We start from the raw sequence: 24,949 nt of genomic DNA, 5'->3' as shown, positions 1-24,949 counted from the left end.
CAGCTGGGATATTAACAGGAATCACTGACACAATACATTATGTCTGCTGTATCATTACTGTGGAACCATTAAAGTGTCATGGGTTTCATTTGCATTCCATCAAACACATGAACTATTTTACACTAAATGTCTGCAGCTGCTTATTTTAGCACAGAAGTTAAGTACTTCAGATACAAAATGACTTTTTGCACCATGCCTTAAAAACACAATTTGGCACCAAATAAACATTTAACCTTCTTGTTTTAATTGAGCTGGGGAGATAAGAAAAAGTTACCTGACTGGAGATAATTGAATTACAGAGCCAGAGTAAGTGCTTACATACATGCATGCAACGCCGTGCGATAAAAGAGCCTCAAAATTCTTCCCCATGAACATGCACAGCCTGCACCACTACTGTACACTGACCTGCCCAACTGCTTGTTTTGTGGGGAGTAGTGGAAGGTAATACTAACAGCCTATTCAGCAGTGTCAGGAAAAGCTTATTTCTGAGTAGAACCTGAGAACCACTTCATTTTGGTTCTATAAGCACCGCTGAGGTAAAATTACTGAACAACTGCCAAACAGACAGATTACACATTCATATAGTCATTATTTTTGTCACCTTCCATGTCATGGTCACACTGAAGCCCCAAACAAATGAAAATAATTCAAAAAATACTAGAACCACACCAACCAGCAGCCAAGCCAAACCTATCCATATAGCATATGTCACAGCTTCTTCAAGTTTGTATTTCTAAATGAACTTCAGCATCACGACCAAAGCAGAAAGTCCATTCTTCAACAAAAAAAGCACAGTCATGGTTTAAAAAGTTGCTTACTTTTAAAAAGACAGTTGCTGTAAAGAAACATGCATGACAGATCTAACCAGAGGCAGATGCTGACCCAACCCACACATAACCCAGATGACTGATGCAATATGTTCACCCAAAATTCATTTGGAACAGCATGTAATTTTTGTTATGAGGGTTAAAAACACATATAACATTTGCTGCTCTCAAGATGCATGCTTCATTCACATTTTAATTAGTCTTCCAGTTAAGATGGTTATTTTAAGACAACAAAATAATTTGAATTGTCATATGAATTAACAACTGGAAGAACTTACCAGCTTTATGAAGAGAACAGATGAAAGATAAGGGCTGTGAAGACAATTCAGAAAGTTCAGATTTTGTACAACAGAATTATCTTCAGAAGTAATTTCAAATGAGTATCAAACTTGTGCGTACTCTTAAGAGGCAAATCGCATTTCCTTCAGCTGCTTCTGGAGGAAGATCCTGAAATTTCCCATATCTCCAAATTAAGTGTGCAAAGATCACTCAGGTCTTGAGCTCCTCAGTCTACATAAAGGCAGTCAAACTGCAATGCAAAACCAACTTTCTAAAGCATAAGGAGACACTGCTCTTAAGAGCAGGTAAAACCCCTATGTTTAGCACACAAGCACTGTGTAAAAGAGACGTCCACACAAATGTTACTCCACAAGACACCCAGAAACCTACACTGAAACAAGGAATTTTAAGCAACGTACAGCATCTAAGAAGCAAAAAGTATACAAAGAAGATTGTACCATTTGTTGCAGAGTGAGCAAAAGCGTCCAGCCACCTTTCTGGTACAGTACAAACTCAACTAAATGCTATTTGGGAATCACACCCAGCCCAGATCACCTCTCGGTCAACCTACACTTTACAAATGCACATACATGTATCAGAACAGAGCACAATCAGGAAATGTCCAAGTATTTTGGCCATGGAAAAGAACCTTTGACAACTACTTAAAAGCCAAGCTTTGGATAAGAGTCCAAATTCAGATAGAATTCTGCAAACACTGCTTTTATATCTCACGGATCACCACAGACCAAGGTAAAGGATGAACAATGCTTGGTTTACAGATTAAAAAATCCAACAGAATTAGAATCAGACAGTCTAGAAATAGACTTCCCTGATGACAAATCTTTTAAGTCCATATCAAATTTTATGATTAAATTTCCAACTACTGACACACCAGCACACTCTTCAATATGTTTCAGAAAAAAAAAAAAAGAAAGAAAGAAAATCAAGGTTTAATAAACTAAAAATCAAGAGGACTACTGTGTTCTGTGTTTACCTTTTTTTCCTTAGAGAGTAGCCTTCATTTCAGAAGAGCATAAAGCAGAGCTGCTTGTACTGAAGTGTAAAGACATGAAAAGATAAGCAAGACTAATCCCACATGTTTGGCAGTAAAGACTGGCTGTAGCAAAATAAGAAATATTGTGTGTGTGGATGATGCACAGTGCTAATCTAGAATGCAAACTCTGTTAACTTCTCAGAAACAGGAGTTTCTGTCAGTTAGGACTCCCATATAGAAGCAACTTCTGGGTCTAAGTTCATTGTCTTGGATTCAATCAACTATAAATAATGGTTCTTTACTAGCTGACAAAATTCCCAGTTACTCTACTGTTATGAGAATAACCCAAACTTCTATTCCCAGAGACTGATAGAGGATTTCATCATTGATCTAAAGCATCACTGCTCCACAAATCACATGCCAGATGAATATATGAAATGCCATTCCAAGCAAAAAGCTGAACCTGAGTCAGCAGTAAAACCCTCCAGCAGTAAAGACTGACTGTAGACTGGGATCTGTTATCAGATCAAGAGAGAAATGATTAAAAGCCCTACTTAACTGTAAGACTACCTGTGTCTGGTTTGGGGCCCCTGGAGTAAAATAAAGATCAAAATCTGGAGGAAGTCCCTCAGATGATCACTGTAACAGCTGGGTGCTGAAGCATATACAAGTAGAGATGTGAGAGAGGTGGTTCTGTTAAGCCTGGATGTTCACCTCCAGAGACACACACGGCCACTTGAAGCAAGTTGATGCAAGATAAATTCCAACTGGATAAAAGGAAAAGTTAGAGTGTCAGCAGCTCAATCACAGACCACAACATCTCGTAAAGGTTCTGGTATCTCTGCATTTGGATGTGCCCACAGCTGACCAGACAAGGCCCTGAGCAACGCAGGCTAGAGCTGAAGTCAGCCCTGCACTGAACTGGAGGTTACACCAGATGGCTCCAGAAGCCCCTTCTGATCTGAACCGCTCTGTGATTGTGTTTCAGAAACGCTACAGCTCAGGATGGGAAGTCCAAGCACTAAGTTCATAGATGCAGTCTTACTCGTGGTTGTTACCAAGTTCTTGCATTTGTTTTGTCCAGTGTCAGGGTAAGACATGAGTGACTCTTCATCAACTGGGCCATTTTAAAATTATTTTTCTTACCAGTATGGCTTGAAAACTTATGAAGTAGTTTCCTTAATGACTACAAAGGCATGGATACCTGCTTAAAACAATAATTTAGCTAATGCCTATACAACAGTATATGAATAAGAATTCTTTTTTTTTTTTTTTAATTTTTATTTTGGTTTGCCATGCAGCAAACTCAAATCTACTTAACAGAACATAGATTATCCAGAGCAAGACCTAAAAACACCCATCTCTGCTCCAGGGAGTCTGCAGTCTCTGCACACTATTTCTACCAAACAAGACTTCGTCCATACACGGAATTCAGTTGAAAGACCATTTCTTCTTGAAGCCTTTTAGCATCTCTTTTTATATGTGGAATCCAATTTCCCACAGATAATGTTGCACTGGTAACGGTAGCCAAAAATCAAGGAGAGAGAATACAATAACAATTTATTTTGAGGGAATTTCTCAAGGTCCAAGTAACGTAGCAGGTTTCTGTGGGTTGTTTTTGTGGTTTGTTTGTTTTTATGATTTCTGAACTTAGGATAACTTTGAACAGTTTACATTATGGATAAGGAAGTGAGGAAACAAAGTCAGCTGAACATTCAGTGTTCTGTTAATTAGATAGTGTCAACAGCAGCGGCTGCGCTGATGGTCTTCCTCCTTCCCAGCACTCCTCAATGCCACTACTCAAAGCTCCTTCTGGCACAGAGAAACATGAGAAAACTTCATGTGAATTAACCTAAGATACAAAGGCCATCTCATTCACTAACCTCTCTCAAAGACAATCAAAATGAAAGCAGAATTCAGATTCACTCACCTGACATTCTTATACAGCTATCTTATACAGCTATCAAAATGTAAATAATTCTCACTTTTTCTATTCAAAAGCAAACATACAGAATAGAACAAGTGCAAGATTCAGAAAGGCAGCTTCACATGGGGGAGAACAAGGAAGGGATTAAAAAAAAACATTATAGCTGGATGCTACAAGCAACACGCAGTGCTCCCCATGCTAACAAAGCACTCTTGCTAGATAGGGTAAGACTTTGGTCACTCTTCCCACCGGCCACTAAAAAAAATTACTTTATTGTAAATAGTAACTGGATCGCATTAAGTCCTTGCTTACTGCAGCACTGCTGGGAAAACAGAAAGCAATCACCAAAGAGCTGCCGGGCAGATTTCCACCTAACTTCCATAATGAAGTAGTTTCAACAAGCCTCTCCAGTTTTGCTGCTGAATAACTGAAAAGTTTTTCACAAACAGGAATTTAAATAAAGAAGATTTTATCTCTAATAAAACTTCCTTTTATTCTGAAGAGCAGCACCTCGAATCAGGTTTAAAGCACAATTAAAGGAAGAAACAATTCAACAGAAATTCTAAAGTTACGTTACTGTACGCATAAGAGGAAAAAACTGATTAAAATTTACAAGGACAGTTTAAGTTCAACACCTAGTGGAGAACAGGCCACATGACAAAGCTCCTAGTTTCATACAGAGAAACAGAAGACAGGAATTCTGAAACTGTATCACGTCACTTTCAACAATTCCCAGCTTTCTTTATCAAATGAAAAGATTATTATCAGTACAGAACTACAGCTCTGCATCTCTAAAAGATTTGCTTTTAAAAGTGTTTATTTCAGAAAAATCCTCTTCTGTTCCCCAGAGATATTACAGTAAATACAGATTAGGGGAGTTTCAAGCAAAGTGGCTTTCAAGTAAGGGCCATCCAAAACCACACTGCAAACCCCGAAGCACCTGTTTGCCTTCTTCATTCCTAACAATCTCTTCCCTGCCCTTTCAGATCCACACTACTGACAACAGTTAGTATACCCCAACAAAGCTGTGAGGCAGGAACAAAGCTGCCACGGAATTCCCCTGCTCCCTCCAGCAGATGAGCAAGTCTATTAAAGAGACTAGTCTACAGCCTATAGTCTCTTTAATAGTCTTTATTTAACATAAAACATGTTGAGGAGTTTCTGAAGTTTAAAATTTCAGATTATTCACTTATAATTATTTTCAAACTTTCTCTTATCTTCTATAGCCAGGGAGTTCCCTTTTTGGAAAGATAAAAAGTGATCAACACTATAAAGATTCTTGTTATTTTACCTTCCCCATCTGGAGTACTGTGTCCAGATCCGGAGCCCCCACTACAAAAAAGACAGGGAGTGTTGGAGAGGGTCCAGAGGAGGGCCATGAAGATCATCAGGGGACTGGAGCACCTCCCCTATGAAGACAGGCTGAGGAAGCTGGGCTTGTTCAGCCTGCAGAAAAGAAGGCTGTGGGGTGACCTCATTGCAGCATTTCAGTACCTAAAGGGAGCCTACAAACAGGAGGGGAATCAACTCTTTGAAAGGGTAGATAACTGCAGGACAAGGGGAAATGGTTTTTAGTTGAGGAAGGGAAGATTTAGGTTGGATGTCAGGGGGAAATTCTTTACAGAGAGAGTGGTGAGGTACTGGAACAGGCCGCCCAGAGAGGTTGTGGATGCCCCGTCCCTGGAGGTGTTCAAGGCCAGATTGGATGGGGCCCTGGGCAGCCTGGTCTAGCATTAAATGGGGAGGTTGGTGGCCCTGCATGTGGCAGGGGGGTTGGAGCTTCATGATCCTTGAGGTCCCTTCCAACCCTGACCACTCTATGATTCTGTGATACCTTTCTCTTAACCTCAAATTATCTAAGTACAGAATGTTGTGCTCTCATTAAAAACAAGAAATGGCATTATGAAGAGATCATACTTAACAATGCAGCAGACTTATCTACAGCATCACTGGACCCAGCTCCTTGGGTTCAGAAATCTCCCAGTTATGTTACCAGTCACACACGTGTATGAGATACATAAAAGTCACATGGTTTTAGGCTTAATACTGAAACCACTAGTTTACAGCTCTGAAATGTAAGCTTTTTTTCATCTACTACTACAAATAAGACCACAGGTTTGTTGCTCTATGTATGGGGATGTGATGCCAATCCACCTTCAGATTTTCTCTCTCAGAAATAGAGGTTCTTTGGAAGCACTGAAACCTAATATTCCTCTTTAAGCCCGTACTATTATGCATAGTCTCTGTTCTCTGCAAAAGCTTCCTGAGATCTTGCTACTTAGGAAATTGGGATCAAAAACTTCCGTGTTCAGCCTGAAAAAAATAGGATCCAGATTCCAGGAACAAAAGAGAATATTCATGGTAATGAATTAAGTAAAGAGTGAGGATTCCTATATTCCCTTGAAAAGGATGGGAACCTCATGGCTTATTACTTAACTAAGGATAATCCTAGAAAAACCTCTGCATGTAACCATGAAGAGCCTCATCCTCACTCTCTCAAGTGAACAATGAAAAGCATAACTTGAACAGTAAAATCACAATGGTTCTGAGCAAAGCTGGTTTAAAAATGAGCCTTTTAAAAGCCTGTTTCAGCAGTACAGTCCAGAAGCAAAGTACAAAGGTGGAATTCATTAACCAACACTACAGCGGGTCAGCAGGGCAAAGGCACAGCCAAGACACCGTACCTTCAGTCTCAGCCAATTATTTCCTAACGCTATTTCTCAAACCAAATTCCTACATACATTCAAATTAAGGAAATGAATTCAAATTTAAGCTTTATGCAAAGGATTCCAGCCATATAGAGTTGATCCATATATGCACAGTTCCTGAGAACAACCTGATGCCAGGTTTCTTCTGCAGTAGTCAGCATTACAGCTGCTTTCCAAAGTAATAATCCCTTCTTGTGCACTAACCTGGAGCCTAATGACAGCTACTGGCACACACAGCCAGTCCACGTGATGCTTTAAGCTCTTTCAAAAAGAAAGCTGTGTAATAAAGCAGAAAGCCACCTTTTTTTCTCACTTTGGATCTTCCTGCCACACCCAAGGAGGCATGTAACAGCCTGAGGAAACCACTGGATCTTTTAAAACCTGGTACTGCAGAAGAGACAGTAACTGAGTCTCAAGAGAAGCCCAGGAAGTTTCTTCACCATAGTGCTTACAAAGGTAGAGCAGAGGCACTCCATTCCCAAGTGCCTTGAAGGTGCCAGGTCGGACAGGCAACCAGCCAGCCAGGTTCTCCTGTCTTCCATCTCTGCTATGATTTAACTTTGACAGCAGCACGAAGCGAACACCGACAACTCGTAAGAGGATAAATATTGCCACAACTAATAGGGAACACCACCCCATATGTATTGCACGTGCAATGCACATAATCTCGTCACCGGGGAGAATAAATCTTCAGAATGCTAAGAAATCATTTTGCATTCCAAAAGAGCTGCTTCTCTTAGCATTTTCTTTATAGAAGATTCAACCTTCACTGATATCTAAGCTCTTTCAATGTATATGACCAAGCACTAGAAGCATCTAATTTTTGCCACTGTAATGTCTATAGGCAGCAATAAATCTTAACTGACGTACCCAGTACAAAATCAGTCTTAACAAGCTCAGAAACAAACACATCTTCAGATGACAGGGTTCAGTACAAGCACTGCTGCTGCTTCAAGCAGCAAGATCCCTCCTTTTTTCCAAATGTCAACAACTTGAGCAAAAACTAAGCTTCATCACAGCTCACTACAGTTCAGACATGCACCTCATCACTCAGAAGACCCCCACTGACCTAAACCAGCAGAGGAAGGCTGGAACTTCTCCATCATGCCTCACCATCTGGCTGCTGAAAGCAGAAGGGCCATACCCAAACCTCCTGTGACAGTTTTTTCACATTACATGTATGTGTACAGTGACCAAGCAGTCTGGTTTTCTCCTGCCAGCCTTTTGAAAGGGAAGCTTTACACATTTGACCTGCATGAATCACAAGGGAAAATCCTGTCAGCACAAAGTGCTAAAAACATGGGACTTAGACCTGTGACTGCAGCACTTCTTACCAAGTGCTCTCAGCAGCCCCTTTCTCAGCAAACTGCTCTCTAATGATATTACTCCAAACGTCTCCTCCTCTTCCAGCACTGCACAAAGCCTGGCAGGCAGCTCAGGGTCAGCTGTGGCAAGCCTGCTGGTGGCCAGCTACTTTCAGACAAAACACTGTGGGGCTGAGTTCATTTACCAAAGTGTTTGTTCGGCCCAGGAATGCAAGGAGCATAATCAAGGCCATGAGAACTCCAGGGAAACAGCAACTGCATGGGATCATTAGAGGACACAACAAAGCACAACCACAGGGATAGCAGCACATACCAGCAATTTTCTAATCCTCAACAAGGTCAACAGTGTAAGTTGTGTAGTATCCTCTGTGGGACAGAAGGATGCTCAGAAGCTCCGTGCTGGTTAGATACCAGTGAAATGCTGCCAGCCTGCATGGCGTAAGAGAACGCATGCACAGAATACAGGTACATGGACTGCAAGCACAACCAGCCAGCAGCTCTTTTTGTTTTCAAAACAGAGCAGAATGCAGGTCTTAGGGGGAAGGATATTAAAGGTCAGGTTACAAACAGAGCAGCTGGAACTTCAAGACTGCTAACCTAGTTTTAACTAGATCCTCATATTCTCCTGGTGACATCACCTGGTGGCCAAGCTGACCTGCTCCCCATTTCAAAGGCAATAAGGCTGTCCTTTGCGCTCTGAAATTCAATGTACCTGAAAAGATTCAGGTTAAAAGGCTTAGTCTAGCACCACTGCTTCAGTAATAGGGGCAAAACCGTGAGAGACTACACCAGAACTGAATCGGACAGACCGTTTTCTTTTGTTGGATGGAAAAAGTCGAGAAGTGGTAAGACATCCTCCTCCCAGCAGGGCCTAAATGGGGCCGTTCCCTGTGCTCCCTCTGGGCTGAGGCACACCATTTGTTTGAGCCAACAGCTGTGAGACAGAAAAGTAACACAAGTTCAGGCTCTGAAGTGCTTAAAGCCCTCTTGCTTCAGAACTGAGTCTGGCTCCATGGCAACAAATAGAGATCCACAAAAGCTTTAGCACCTCAAATAGAAGTGATAAGGAGAGTTCAACGCTTGGTACTCTACCGTCACTTTAACCTAAGAATAAAAACCCATGACAGCTTCAGCGAGTTGAGTAAATCTAAAGGAACTGCTTCTTTTGAGCTCTGCAATTAACACAGCCTTCTAAAGAATGACGTTTGCCAAGTCATTTTATTGCCTATTCATCTCTTGAAAAAAAAAAGTTTATGTGAAGAAAAATGATAAACTGAAGTAATAGTTCTCAAAACAGGCGAGACTCAGCAAACACTGCTTAGAGTCTGAAGCTCGCTTCTAGAACCATTCCTTCAAAATACAACACACCTCAGACATTATGTTATAAAAATAAGGGGCATTAGTGAGGCCTTCACTGAAAAAAAAAAAAAAAAATTGAATAACCCTGTCCCTTATTCACCACTTTCATTTACCAAATGAATATCTACATTTAAAACACCTCATCACTCATTTGAAAGCCACAGTTAGAAGAGGTGTAGAAGATGTAAATGCCCTGAGTGGCAAATGATTTTATTTCAACAACTGAATGCCAAATTTCCACATCAGGTGATCCCACTCCACAGCAAACTGAAGGAAACGAGGCATTAACACCATATCATGGAGACTGGGAAACGTCACAACAGTCATGCAAGTGTTTGTTTAAACTACATATGCTCATAGTCATCTATAAAATGCTCCATGACTACTTGACCACCCAGTTGCCAAAACCCTTCCATACAGGTACACATCCCACCAATACATATCTGTTTATGAGCCATGAGATTACAGACCTTGGCCAAAATACAAGAAGTATCACTGGAGAAGCCTAGAAGCAAAGCTGCGCTCATAGTAAGGAAACCTTAGCTCAGACCTCCCTTTTCTGTAATGCAGAAGGAAACTTTTAGAGAAATATAAGATGCTTTCATACACCCTAAAGATAATAAAGGATTCAAAGCCTTAGTACTGGCTTACTTATTCAGAAGAGACCAATTATGTTCATAATACAAACTTAAAACAGCAAGCTATTATCATTTTTGAAGTAAAATCCTAAGCAGAGTACCAGAAAGCTCTCCTATGGTCTCATCTACTCTCCCTGTTAAAAATTTATGTAACACAAACATTACCTGGCAATGAAGCTGGTAAAAGGTCCCAATATTTTTCGTTTACTGTCCACGTCAGCCTCTTGACAACAGTCCTGCTGACTTTGATCACTGCTCTCCTTAGTGGAACTCAGGGTGACATCTGAAAAGTGTGCTTCATCGGTCTCCAGAGTCACAATTGCACTTGAACTGCTTGTGACCACAAAGTCCAAAATGTCCTCGTTGCTGACTGATAAAGTTGTTGACAGTTCTGTGCTAAGACTAGAAACACTACAGACAGAGATATCATCACTTCGATTCAGAGTTTTTGAAGTCGGACTGTAAAGCTTGACAGTGTCATACCCAGTTCTTGGAAAAGTAGAGGATTTTCGCACTGCATGATCGTGTTCAGAAGCCAGAGGACGTGGAGGCAAGCAGGACGGCAGTGTGCATGCACTCTGAAAAGCTCTGTCAGGCACAATTTCAGGTTCTGACTGCTTCCTCTTTGCAGTTAGCACATTGCAGTGAACGGGCTCTGGATTTCCTACTTCTAGGGTTGGAATGCCAGAATCCACTGATTTAAGGCTATGACAATCTTCTATAGCACCTGAGTGCTGACCCAGCCCATACTCAGGCAATGAGAGAGATCTCGGGGACTTCAAGTTCTGAAGACCCTGGATGCTGCCGCCGGCTCTTGTGTTTAGAACACCCATCAAGCTCAAACCATTCAAGGAGTTGGATACGTTTCCATCAGGTGTATTGGGCCACGTGGTAACTGCTTAAACAGAAAGAAAAGATTGTGAGTTTTCAGGGAGGAATATATATATATTTATTTTAAATTACACTCTGCGCTGTCATAAATTAAGCTCCATAATTAAGAAGTTATACGTCTTCCCTTGCAGATAATTAATGTCCCTTCCCCCCTGCTTGAACAAGCAGGACAAAGGCAATGTAATTTAGGCTTCTAGAAATGTCAAGCATGAAAAGCTTTTCCTAAGCAGCCTCGTTGCCTCGTGCCCACCTCCTGAGAGTTATGTGCTACAAAACATGCAGCAATGTAACGGTCCACGTCAATATTAATGCAAAGATTTGAGACTGATTTCTATGTAGTCATAAATGCATATTTACTGATATAAAGGAGCTATAAAGATTGTTTCCACACACTTTATAACTTACATCAAAGTTATAGTGTTGGTTTAAATAGAATTTCTTGGCTTTCTTCTGGCAACCATAAAACTTACAGTAAATTTGTCACTCAAATGCAATCCGTAATATATGAGTGCTGCATTAAGCAAGAGATGCAGAACCTGAATAGCTAGGAAGATATTCCTATCACCAACATTTTGATGATACACACAGTGCATTTCATCAGTGCACGTATAGCAAAACTAACACTCACACGTAACATATTTACTGTGCACAGGGACCACCAGCCCCCGTTTGCAGCACACATCACCCGGGAGCTGCCAGCAGGGCAGCGAACCAGCCAGTGCTTCATTTGCAATGTAATTACAGCAGCTGGCAAAAGAAATATGCACATATTGCTTCACTTTCTTCACTCTCAAACACTTTCAGTGCTAAGTGTGAAGCAGCAAAGAATTCTCTCCCATCGTGCAAATGGTTCTTTCTAAATAGATTTCTCTCCAGCTCCTGAAGCCAGGACTCCTGCTCTCTCTGCAGCACAGCACTTAAGGAAAGGTGCCAGCTGTCTACCAGGAGGCTCTCCCCCATTCAACAATCAAGTCTTTAGCAGAGGCTCCCCCAAGCAGTTCCAAACCCATGGCTGGGGGTGCTCCTGCCCAACATAAGGGTCTGATGTGTGACCTGAGCTTATCCATTTCCTTTGGAATTGAGATTCAGGCAGGCAGTAAGCGATAGAAAACATTTCAAACATATTCAATTTCCCCAAACCATAAAGATTTTTTTTTCCCACGATCTTTTAGACATGTGAACAGTTCACGAATCCCAATATAATTCATAGGTTATACCAACTCCTTAACTCAGCTACAAAAATGCTATTTGCTGTTTGATCCATCATTCCAATCTAATTCCACACATAAGAAAAAGTCAAGTATAGGAACTTCTCCAGTTATCCCATCCCTTGGATATTTCCAGAGCTTCCTCTTGTATTACCCATTCAAAGCAATCAATGCATCAATTACTGAATCCTTTGGAGAGGTGAAATTTCAAATTTACTGTTGGGACTAAAAAGCTTGTGAAGACGTATACTTTTCTTATGGAGTTGCTATAGCAACATTTTTTTTCTCCTCATTACCATGGTTTGAAAAGTTTACACCCCCTCCAGTTTTAAGAAGCCATGCCCTCACATAGCTAGCATATAATTGCACAATTATGAACCTCTTTGTTCAGAGAATTAAAACTGCAAAGGGCAACAAACAAAAATAAAAACACTCAATAACATTCCCTGAATACAGACAAACTATTCTACCTCTTGAAATCAACTGTGATAGTCAAAGTGCATGAATATGACAGTTGAGGTATTAGGTATAATTATAATTGCATACATCTGAATCTCCTGCTTAGATCTTTTTGCTTGGTTTCACTTATTTTTCTAAAACAAATTTGTTTTCTCTTCCCCATTCTCACCCACCCCTTCATACACATTATGTTGTTCTCGACATCAAGAGCTCATCCAGTCCCAACATTTCTCAAAGCCGTATACACAAGCTATGGAATACAGTCTTAGATTCCATTAGATAGATTTGTTCGAGTTGGAAGGGACTCTTGAAGGTGATCCAGTTCAGCTCCTCTGCAATGAACAAGGACACCTACAACCAGATCAGGTGCACAGAGCCCTTTCCAGCCTGACCTTGACTGTCTCCAAGGATGGGGCATCTACCACCTCTCTCAGAAGGACGTGCCAGTGCCCTGGTGCTGACTGCAAAAAACATCTTCATTACATCCAAACTAAATCTCCCCTCTTTTAGTCTGAAACCATTTCCCCTTGTCCTATCACTGCTAAAGAGTCTGTCCCCTTCTCTCTTATACCCCTCCTTTAGATAATGAAAGGCTGCTATCAGGTCTCCCCAGAGCCATCTCTTCTCCAGGATGAGCAACCCCAGCTCTCAGACTGTCCTTGTAGGGGAGGTGTTCCATCTGTTGGATCATTAAAAGCAAAAATGCAGGTGTTTGCTTTATTGCAATTCATATGTATTAATTGGTCCAGAAAATAAGGTTCAAAAATACAATCAGCCATGGTGTTTCCATAATCAATTCCCCCACTGCCTTCACTTCTGCTCAGTGACTCCTAAATGGAGATAGCTCCTGCCTTATCTGCATAGCTCTTCTCAACTGAGCTCACGAACAGCAAGCATTCCAGCAGCCTTGGGAAGAGCCCAAGAGGCAGAACAATTCTGTAAGAGAGAGTTCAGAGTGAAGGGAAAATGAATTTCCATGCAGGGTAGCGAAGCTATATTGATTTGAGTAGATAAGATTTTAAGGAGGAAATTTTACAGGAAGAGATCCTTTAAAAAGGACAAATAGCAAATGCAGAAGTATGTAACAGCCACAGCTCGCTGGAGCAAATTGTGCAATAACAAGCTACAAAGGTTTCACACAGTTCAGCGAAACTGTGGGGAGCTTTGAAGTACACCATCAAGGGCTCTGAGTGAGAACCTGAGATACGATCAGTTGTCAAATACATTCATGAAGACTCCTCAATCCCCTCTGCACCAGGCTGATGGAGGATTCCTGCTAAGGATATACGGATACTTATGTTCTTTATTTCAGATGCTTTGCAGCTAAGTGCAAAAACTGACAACTGATGTCAAACATCCACAGCGTCATTTCTGCATTACAAACTTCTTTCCATAAATTACTTATGAATGTAGTATTATTACCATAATAAACATGGCAATAAAGTCTTATTAGCTTAATAAACTACTGAAGAAGAAAAAGTACTTTTGTCTGCACAACATCCATAAGCCCCATGATTTGGTAATACGTTTATACATAAATACATAAAGTTGGCATTTGTAAAGTCTTTAAAATCTCACGCCTTACAGGAATGGTGATCTCATCAACATTAATATCCCAGAAGAGAGATAACCAGAGAAAGAGAGACAGAAGGCAACAACAGAGGTCACAAGGAGCAAGCAGGAGGAAGGCAGGGATCACTTACTCATTAACTTAGCCAACAAAAGAGCAATGGGGCACCAAATAGAGTTGTAGCCAGGCTCTACAGTATAAGGACACAACTATTCATGCAGTGGGTACTGAGCTGCAGAACTCCTCACACAGCAACTGATGGGCATCAGAGGTTTACATGCAAGTTCAAGGAGGACAAAAATTAAAAAAAAAAAATCACTAAAGATTCACAAAGGAACTCAGGAAACTGCAAGTACCAGAACTTCAGGGAAATACCAACAACCATCAGCCCTGCCTACAGGCTTTCCCCAAGTAATTTCTTCTGTCTGATGGGTGGGGTTTGGGGCTGGCCCAGCACGGCTGTCCATAGGGTCATGCACTCTGAAGTTCTGATTACCGCACGTCAGAAGGCGTGTTCTGACAGTACCTGAGCTTTAAAGTACATTCTGACTCTGCACGTCATCCAACCATGCTGAGGGAAGAAGTCAAACCTGATGTAATTTCCAAAAAATGCAGAATAAAATGGCTTTTTTTAGCCACTTTATTGGGAATTTAGAAGGAAAAAAAAAAAAAAGTTAAAATCAAACTCTTAGAACAAAACAAAGATCAGAAAGAAGTCAAGTCATGTTCTTCTAAATTTGCACTGACTTGCAATGCAACACAGGCAAGGAACTTGTTCAGAAGGCATGACAGCAGCCTAACAGCAGGCTGTGTATCATCTCTGACACAGGAGATTTCAGGGGCCAATGACTGGATCCCCGCGGGTCCTTCCAACTCGGGACGTGCCGCGGTTCTGTGTACATTGCTCAGTTACCGCAGGGTTGACATCAACATCATCATCTCCTTGTTTCTGCAAGGCTCACGATTATTTTCGGAGTTACGATCCCCCCCAATAACAGAAATTTGCAAATGCTTTTTTCTCCTTCAAGAAAAACTTAAAAAAGTGAGAAGTCTGAACTCCTCACGCAACATCGCTACCGAACGTGCGACGAAACACCCCGTGCGTTACTGCCACCAAGCACGGGTGTCCTCAGGAGCACGAAAACCACTTTATTTATCACACCACGCCTCGGATCAGACGCTCACAAGCTGGCACGCACCGCGCTGCCAACAGCGGAGCGCTCCTGAGGCCGCGCAGCTTTCAGCAAAGCCGCGACGCGCAGCGCTTGCCGCACACGCAGCCGCGCCGAGGCCGCCCGGCTCCCGCCCGCCCCTCCGCCCACGGGCAGCGCCGCGCGCCCGGCTCCCCGCGCAGCGCCGGCGGGGCGGTCGCAGGCGAAGCGCTGACGGCTCTGCCGCTTTCCGGCCACATCGGTGTCAACGAGCCGCAGCGTTCTGCTAAAGCTCCCGTTCCAGAGGCACTTCACAGAGTTGGTTTTGTTTTACGAACCCTCGCCTAAAAAGGTGAGCCCATCGCTACGCCGACGGCAGCGCCGGAACAACTCCAGCTGAGCAGTTCTAAGGCAGCAGTTCTAAGCGGCTTCATTCAGCCCGCAGCGCCTCGGAGACTTCGCTTACGGAGCCCGTGAGAACTGAAAGTTGCTTCCTCCCCACACACAGCCGATTCGGCACCAAGGCTTCCGAGCCGCCGGCCCGGATCGAAGGGCAAAAGCAGAGCCACAGCCCGCCCTCCCCCACGAGGACGGCGCCCTGTCCGCGCCCCGTAACCCCGGAGGCTCCCTGCCACCTCTCCGGCCGCCCCCCCGGCTGCCGCTTCCCGCCTCGCCCCGCCGGCTCCGGCCCCGCCGCCCGCGGACGAGGAAGAGCCGCGCACAAACTTTGACGCCTCACCGGGGCAGCGCGGCGCTCCGTCGCTCCGCTCACGCCGGGCCATGCCCAGCCCTCCCCTCCGCCGGGACTAGGAGGCTGCAGACGGCTGCGGCGGGGGGCCCATGTCGGTCTCCGGTCCCCGAGGAGGCGCGGAGGGTTCAGCGGAGGTGAGGCGGAGCGGCCCCCGCTCGCCGGGCTCCCTCCCAGCGCAGCGCGGGGCCTCCCATGGCGCCCGCCCCCGCGGCGAGCACGGCCCGGCTCTCCCGTCGCACACCTGGCGGTGGGACAGGTGCCGCGCTCCTCCCGCGCCTCGCCGCGGCCGGCCCCTCCCGCCGCCGCACCCCCTGCCCAGCCCGCGGGGCCGAGCGCCGCCCGCCGGGGAGGGAACGCCTGCGCGCTGGGGGAGGGGTGGCTCGCGGGAGAGGCGGCCGTTGGGCCGCGGGGCTGCGCGCCGGCCGCCATTTTGAATCGCCTCAGCGCGCCCGCGGGGTGCCCGCTCAGCACCGGCCGAGTTGAGGAAGAAAATGCGATGTTTTACGGAAGTTTGCTGGCCAGGGGCATCAAATGAGGCTGTACCTTAGCCGTACCTGCTTGCGTTCTCTGTGCTGAGTGCGCCATCAGCACACCGTGCCGTACCCTTCTGCCCCCACACAGTCTGAAGCCAAAGGCCATGGAAACATGCAGTACCGTTCAGGAGCAGAGTTTCCTTTCTTTATTGTCCTTGGAACTTATACTTGCTTTTTTTTTTTTTTTTTTTCGCCTGCAAAAAAGTTCTGGGTTGCACCAAAAACCCAAACTGATGTTTGCGCAATATATTCCAGTAGCAAAATACAGCTGTCAGTTGCTTCAGGGTAGTCTAAACACCAACCTCTCAGGCTCCCAGCGATGCCTCTAGGTCTGCCCGAAGCTGGAAGCTTGAGTGCAGCAAATGAGGCACATCAGAACCTGCACTGATGCAAAGGGTTTGATATCGAGAAGAGCAAAACCCTGATTATTCCAGCCTTGATGTGGGCAAGTTGCGTCTGGGTAAATTGTCAGTCTGAGGTAAACGTACTGAAGTATTTGCCACCACAGCCCCACTGACAGCAGTTCTATGCTATTGAATGAGAATTAGCTCATTAACAAGATGAGAAGTAGGCACTTATCATCATCAACCAAAAATTATACCTCTGCAGATATGTCTGATCCAGAGAGAGAGAAAATTCAACATTTGTTCTGCTGGATTTCAAAAAGAATGCAAAGCAGTTAAAACATTACTGATTTCTCCATGTCTTTGCAAATCACTTCTGTAAGACACCTTCCATTTTACTCTTAAAATAGCAAATTAAAAAAAACAACAACAACAAATAGATTTGAAACACTTGTTTATATGCAAAAGAGAGTATTTTGAAACATATGCTGCCACTAATTCCTTTTTCAGTATTAACACTCCCCTTCTGTTTTTGAGAATCCTCTGCTGGAGCAACTGAAAGGCTGTACTGTCACCATGGTATCATTTATCTTAGGCCAAAGTTGTTAGGTTCCCAGGGTAAATAAGCGAATGGAAATACAGAGTCACGGATTCTATGTCTGCAGGGTTATCTCCAAAGGAACTAATTACACTTCTGTCTTTGTAATTTTATTTTGAATGAAGAAACAATTAGAAAAATCTGCCACAGATCTCTTTCAGCAATAGCTGAGCTTAGATTACAGTTAAAAGTTTCAAATCAACCAAGGGAGTCAGGCACTTAAAGGCTTTCTGAGTAAATACTTAAGAACAGCATTGTTCTTATTTATATATATATATGAATATATAATATTCATATAATATTCATATTATGAACTAGCCATCATAACGCCTTTAAGGTCGCATTCTAAAGTGATGTAGTAGATGTTTCCATTTCCAACCCACAGATGACTTTTCCTCTTCAGTTGGTGTGCTTTTTGATACCTACTCACGACAAAATAGGTATTGTTCATGGTAATGAAGAAATACTTAAGAACAACCAGGTTCCTGTTATGCTAGGCAGCATAAAAATGCCAAGGTCAGCCTATAAAGTGTTTAGAGAACATCACATCGTAGTTAGTATAAAATATATATACTCTTTTCTACATCTGAATCACCATATAATTTGTTGTAATGAGTGGTTGTTCATTTTCAGTCGCTGACTTTTCCAGCAACATTTAACAGAACTAATGCTAAAGCTGCCTCTGTCAGAGTTAGCACAATTTCTGCCTTCAAGTGTTGTGCGTTATTATTTCTCTGTTGGTGAAGGGCCAAAACTTTGCAGGTAAATACAGCTTCACATCATTAGTCCTGGGGAAGTGTGGAATGCCCTAATTACTAAAAGGAAAATGAACAGGTATTGCCAGGTTCAGGAAGAATGAATGTGTAACTAAGTGCAAAAGGGTCCCTTACATCCTTTGTTTTTCAGGTGTGCGACATTTAAATGACTTCAGCCAGAAGGGCACGCTGAGAAATGTTCCTGTTTGAATAGCTGGGCCATAAGTAAATCCTCAGAAGCATAATAAAAAAATCAAATTCAGGGCTGTAGTTTTTGCTAACATGTGACATACTTGTTTGTGGTGTTTATGTTTAAACCTGCTTAACTGTTTAACTAGTTTGAGGAAGAAAACTTTGCATGTAGCATAATGCCCTCAAGGTATTTTACAGGAAGAAAAAAAATCACTTGCTTTTTTTTTTTTTTTTTTTTTTTTAATGAAGCAGTATTGCCTCATGACTTATTTGGAACCTGCTAAATGCTCATTGAAACAGTGAAACATTAAATGAAAAATAAACCCTAATAAAAACATTCAGCCTTCACCATAGTCAGGCAGCTTAGCAAAACACGATGGACAAAAAAACCATTCTCCAGTATTAATACTAACTACCCTAGGTGGTTAGCATTAGTGTTTTCCTATTGATTTAGAATCAAGTAAACTTGTACAATAAATGCTTATGTTTGCAAAAATCCACGGGACAAAATCCTGATGTTTCGTGCATGGATGTCTTGCCGGCAGTTGCTGAGTAAAATGAAGCACTGCATGGAGCAGCCTGGAATTGGCAACTGCTGTTCACCTAAAAGGCCAAAAACAAGTAAAGAGTCTAACAACAGATCAGGGCTAGAGAATTTAATTTCTAGAAAGCATTCGTGGCAAAAGTCCTGTCATGCAAACTCATATTCATGCCACCAGAATTAGATAAACCAGTTTCATGACTATTCTTCAGGAAAACATGAAGGGATTTGTGTGCTCTGTTCAGTCCCACTGATTTTTCCCAAATATACATGCCTATGAAAGAAGCATGCAAAGTAACAGTCCTTTCAAACAAGGCAGAATTCTACAGTACAAAAATAGAAATACAAACTCCTCTCATGTTTCTTATGCCTACAGATATGGGGAAAGCGTTCCCTGTTTTGAAGCTTCAACTATTTTGCAACTGAGACAGTTGTTTCAAAAACTAAATGGAAATATCTATATTGAATTTTCATTTATCAGTTGCCAAGTAACTTGTGAGTATAATGCAAGCTGGTTCCAGACAGCCAAACTGAGCTTCACTTCAATCCGCTGCACAGTTCCCTATTGAAGTTTAGCAGTTCTCTGTCAGAAACCAGTAGAAATTTCTACGTAGTATTTTTTTGTCCAGTTAACAAATGGTTTACATGCTGTGAATATCCCACAGTCAGACATCACTGTATATTGGCTGATCAGCTCCTGCCTGGATTTCCCATCACTGACATTGAAAGTTGTGTTAGCCCATGTAAGCAAGAGTATGTGTATGCTGAATATAAGCAAATGACAGATCTGTTAGAATCCATGGAATGTTAGAATTCATGGTGCTGAGGGACAAAGAAGCTCAGTCTTGAAGTGTCAGAACAGAGAAAAGATATTGATCTTTTCCTCCTTGCTTTACAGAATTACTCGTATGTATGAATAATGCCTGCTTTGTGGCACAGGAAAATGGAACAGTGATTAAATTCAGCTTTCTACTACTGACTTATATTTTTTTTTTTATCAAATTGTCTTGTTACAGTATTATCTGACAAAGTGATGGTTTTGACAAAATAAGAGAATAATTATCCCTTCTACTTCAAAGTAATTGTAAATTAATTTTGTTCTTGCAAAACTATATATTTGTCTGTCTTGTACAAATTTGTGATGGATAGCAGTCCACTTCCAGCCCAGCCACTACCTATACTACCTTTCCTACTGCATCTACTAAACAATTTCAGTAGGTTTAAGGTGAATCAGGAACAGCTAGAGAAACTGCCATTTCATTGGCCCCCAAAATGTTTCCTTCTATAGAATCTTAACGCTAACAAATGTTAAAAAAAAGATGAGGGAAGTGAAACCAGGTCTCTAACTACCATTGCTGTTAACCACTAGGTAAAAATAGACTTCTACGTTGAAAGCTTTGCTGCATGGAGGGAAAGGTAGGAGAAGATTCTATGAGACTTTCCAGCACATTTGAATTGATATTACTGTCACTAAATGCATGCAACTGGGCTATTTTTTTATCGCTGTCTACAAGCCGCTTATGAAATAAAAAGGTGTGGAGGAGTAAGAATACACATAACAAAAAATACTGCTTCTCTTGTTGATATCTCAGCACAATTTAAATTGTATTTCTAAAGCAAACACATTAGTTCTGCAGTACAAAAGGGAATGAACCCAGCATGCAGTAACTTTCTATTGGACATGGCTAGGAAAAAAGCAAGGGAGTACTGAATTAAAAATTAGATGTCCAGAAATGGCAATGATGAATGAAAACAGGTAATATTCAATTTGGCCAGACAAAAGATCAAATTAATATCTCCCTATTGATTTGTAATGCTTCAAAGGACTTAATATTTGTTTCAAATATAGGAAAAAATGGAGGAAAGTATTAAAAAAGCATGAAAGAGACCTGTGTCTTCTTGAACAGGACTGCTGTCAAACAAACGAGGGTTCCAGAATTAACAGAACATGGACTCAAATCCACCTCCAAATTAATGGAATTAAAAGCCAAAAGTCAGCATGAAAATGAGAAGTTACAAAATGAAAAAATATTTAAGAGAAAAAGAGTACAATCCTCCTGATTAACAGTAGGAGAAAAAAGAAACATGCAATACCAATGAAGGAAACATTCAGTAACATTTTCTGTCCTGTACTTGGAAGGGATCAGGGTAGCCCACTGTAACACAATTGAATTATACAGCAAATTACTCTTTGGATGACAGGCTTCAACAACTCCAAGCTGTACTTCTCTTAAGCGTAAGCTATTGACATGAAATAAAGAAAAAACTGCCTACAGAACACAAAATCTTGTCAATCTAGTTATTCTTTTTTTTCCCTTTTCTTTAAACTATAAATAAATCTAAAAGTCCTTCTGCACGTAAGCTGTTGCAGTAGGGAAACAGGATTCACAGACCTATGGAGTTCCCTTTGTTCTTCATATTTCCCAGCAAGGCAAGATGTATGTATAGATGATACCTATGTGCATTTTCTTGTCACAGTTTTTCTAAAAGCAGAAGTCAGGTACAGACCACCTGATCTCTGGGCACAAGTTGAAAACATTCCACATTTCACACCATATAAAAACAGAGGTCTTGTGTTCTCTAAACATTGCACATTAAATGTTTTGACTGACACCACAATATTTTGCACATAAGTAAGTGAAGTGAGGACTAAACATGCTGTCTTGTGTTTTCTTCTGGTTTTTAAAAACACAAGCAATAGCTTGTTAATTTTAATGCTTTTTTTTTTCAGTACAAAACACGAGGAAATACAACAATGAGGACTCCCAAATTAGAAACATCATTACTAACTCCTCTTAAGATGTTTTATTTCTAACTGCTGTGAGTTACGTAAGTCACATACTATTAGCAAAAGAAAATGAGCACACACACACACCATCCAATTGTCCTTTTATATTTTTATTTGGTGTTAAGTAACTCCACAAGAAAACAAAATCAGTTACTCTGGTGTACGTGAAATCAGAACAATACAACCACTTGAAGCAAAAAGTAGAAACAAATTTCAGCCCAGGAATGGAAAACTGATACTTCAGTGCTATGGATATGCAATGCGCTTCATACCACAGTGCGGTTCAGCGTATGCCAACCTTAAATGCTTTTTGTTGTTTCGTTTGTGTTTCTATCCATACAGAAAAACTAAAAACCACACTTCACTTCTCACTGAAAGCTTTAGAGCTTTAGCCAGTAAACTATGAACAAGTAAAGACAATTTGTTATTGCCCAAGCTCAAAATACGATTTTATTTTCCCCAAAGGTGCTGGAATTATTACATACCACAACGTAACTATAAACAACACCTTTGTGATTTTTGAGCCCTTTCTTACCAAAGAAGCAGCTCTAGCCAAAATTAACTGAGCTGAAGTTTGTGTTTGAAATATGTCCATTTGGTCATTTCTTGTTCTTGAATGAAGTTCTATTCCATTCTTCACTGTAGTGATTTGAAGAATTTACATGTAAAGTTCTTGTTTACTTTCATGTTACAGTTAACTAGTTCTCAGTGCAGGTGCTAAACAAGCTCTCAAGGAAGCTCCAGAAGAAAGTAAAATATATAAAAATCTCTCCAAAGTCTGCAAATAAATTAAGAAAAGAAACTGTAAAGTGTCAAAAGATTTGTTGTATAAATACAAACCCTAAAACATAGCTCAATAGGAGGACCAAAACAAAGTCCCAGGGTAAGGACAAACCGAGCCAATTTTAGGTAAGGAACTCAACTAAAATGTTGCAAGAAGTACGGCATGGTTTTTTAACCACACATTTCAATTCATGTGCTATCAATTTAATAAAGGCAACAAAACCCAGTTATTCAGAAAACCTTTCTAGCACAGAACATATTTCAAAGCCAGTTCAGCTCACATTTCAAACAGCTATAGTTCTCATGAGGTTTATTGCCTGTCAAAATTAATGGTTAAGCTTTTCAAGTCAATATTGGACTTTCTGCACTTTCTGATGTTATAGACATGCTGCTACTGTATAATTAGTTCTTCGTTGTTGGTTTTTAACTACAAGTTGGTGAAAACTAAGAATGTTTAGTTTTGCAAATATTGCTCCTCCTGGCTTATACATTTTGCATAATGTGTTAAAAGCACAAGGAGTTGATAGTTTTGTACAGATGCAACTTGACAATGTATTGACTTTCTAAGTTAACAAAATAAAATTGAAAAGCAAGTCACATAAAGCAACAGTCACTACTGCAATCACACATGTATGTTGTAAATCATCACTTTCCCTACCCCCGCCCACCACACACGTAACTTGCCCCACACATTCTCTCAGAAACACAAAATGAACTACAAGATTTACTAAATTACAGCCACAACAGCAGCTAACTGCAGCAGCCACAGGATTTCTCTCAAGTGAAGCACTGACCCTTTGCATTTAAAACACCGAACACACTGAGCATTTTCGATAGTTTCAATCATTCAGGCTCAAATTCAGTCTTGAATGCTTTTGCAGGTTACAAGAATGCCATCGTTTGCAACAAAACAACATCCTCATTACTTGTTATAAAATTCAAAACAATCCACACATCACCCCAGTGGTTTATTATTTTTGGTGTTACTTCTTTTTAAACTGCCCTATGTTGGCAAGTTGCTAAAAAGGACAAAAAAAAAAAAAAGAAAAAAGAAAAACCACATTGCCTCCATACCTACAAAAAATCCTTGGCTACTCCAGTTAGCAAAAATACAAACCATGGTAACCTCAGTGTTGGTTTGTGGGAGGGGGGGAGGGGGGAGAAGGGGAATCATAGGATAGAAAACACAGTTTCTGTAAGTCTCTAAAGCACAACCCTGTTGTTCCTACTTCAAAGTTATGAGATTTACTGAATGAAGACTGGACAAGTCATTCATGCTTTTCTCCTGCATTCAGAAAGGCACTGATAGATTACAGTGTTAAGTATTTATCTCCCGGTTCTTAAAGAACAAAGCCTAATGTGCCAAAAGCTAAAGTCTCTGAATAGCAGAAGTACTTGTAGACACTGCGATGCTAAGAAGATAGCAGTAGTGGTAGGGCTACAGTTACGAATGAAAATAACTGCAATTAAGATGCAAAAAAGCAGTGGTACTACTAAGACAAGCACATGCACATCCATTCTTGATTTAACAACACAATCTAGTCTAGTTCAAATAGCCAAGAATTTAACAGTTTGGGGGTGAAAAAAATCTTCAACAGGACAGCTGTGTCCTCATCTATAAAATAAGCAAGAAGAGAAAGATAAATACACATCTGAATCCATTAACTGAAGAGGAAACTCAAGTTGTTGTTTTAGAGCTACAGACCCTCAAGAAGGATAGTTTTCCACCTCACGTTACTTTTAAATCATCCGTCCTACTCTGCAGTTTTTATAGTTGAGTTCGAGAAAAAAGCTCCTCCTCACACGGATCTGCCCATTCACTGCCACCTTCTGAAGCTGTGTCTTCAGAGCTGGAGCTATCACTGGAGTAGATCTTCTTCCTGAAGCCATTTGGTTTTGCCTCAGTGTTTATATCATCTGCACATCTTGCTTCATAAACAGAAGAAACCTATGGATTTAAACTGACAGTGTTGATGGGGAACAATAAAAACATTTGCTTTTTTTCTGGGCTGGTAAATAATGTAACATTGTACACATTCAGGAGAAATGTCACAATTTAGGATAAATTCTGCTCTTTCCTGTCTTAGTCCATGATGTATTGACAACTACAGAACAGCAGGAAAAGATGTGGTTTTCTATCTTAGGGCTTTAATTAATTTTAGGGCCCTTTAGGACATGCATAAAACGGCAAGAGAATCAAAAGTAAACTTATGTGTCATTATTGCAGTGTTTGTTGTTTAAGAGAATATTGCTGTAAAAGCTGTGTCCAAATGCTGATAGCAGATGTTAAATATAATGAAAACACAAATCTGATGAATTTTGAGGAAA

General features: G+C 41.3%; 2 protein-coding genes across 6 annotated transcripts in view; both read right to left on the bottom strand.

Moving 5' to 3' along the window:
- TBC1D14 (TBC1 domain family member 14) overlaps positions 1-16,383 on the bottom strand; it is a 63,811-nt gene extending 47,428 nt beyond the window's left edge. Inside the window, exons 1-2 of one of the 3 annotated variants that reach the window (XM_090139702.1) lie at positions 16,076-16,383; positions 10,223-10,955 (exon numbers count right to left, since the gene is read on the bottom strand). In XM_090139702.1, the coding sequence (XP_089995828.1) occupies positions 10,223-10,955; positions 16,076-16,118 (776 nt within the window). In that variant the 5' untranslated portion in view covers positions 16,119-16,383. The remainder of the gene's footprint in view (positions 1-10,222; positions 10,956-16,075) is intronic. The other 2 variants (XM_031588343.2, XM_031588344.2) reach the window with 2 other exon arrangements.
- Positions 16,384-22,258: 5,875 nt separating this feature from the next.
- KIAA0232 (KIAA0232 ortholog) overlaps positions 22,259-24,949 on the bottom strand; it is a 64,902-nt gene continuing 62,211 nt past the window's right edge. For 2 of the 3 annotated variants that reach the window (XM_031588351.2, XM_090139692.1), the window contains exon 9: positions 22,259-24,569. In XM_031588351.2, the coding sequence (XP_031444211.1) occupies positions 24,390-24,569 (180 nt within the window). In that variant the 3' untranslated portion in view covers positions 22,259-24,389. Of the gene's footprint in view, positions 24,583-24,949 lie in introns of all 3 variants that reach the window. The other variant, XM_031588352.2, reaches the window with a different exon arrangement.

Source organism: Phasianus colchicus, chromosome 4 (assembly GCF_987193195.1).
Source record: "Phasianus colchicus chromosome 4, bPhaCol1.hap1.1, whole genome shotgun sequence".
Classification (NCBI taxonomy): domain Eukaryota; kingdom Metazoa; phylum Chordata; class Aves; order Galliformes; family Phasianidae; genus Phasianus; species Phasianus colchicus.
The sequence above is the reverse complement of the archived record's forward strand: the minus strand, read 5'-3'. Positions and strand labels throughout refer to the sequence as shown.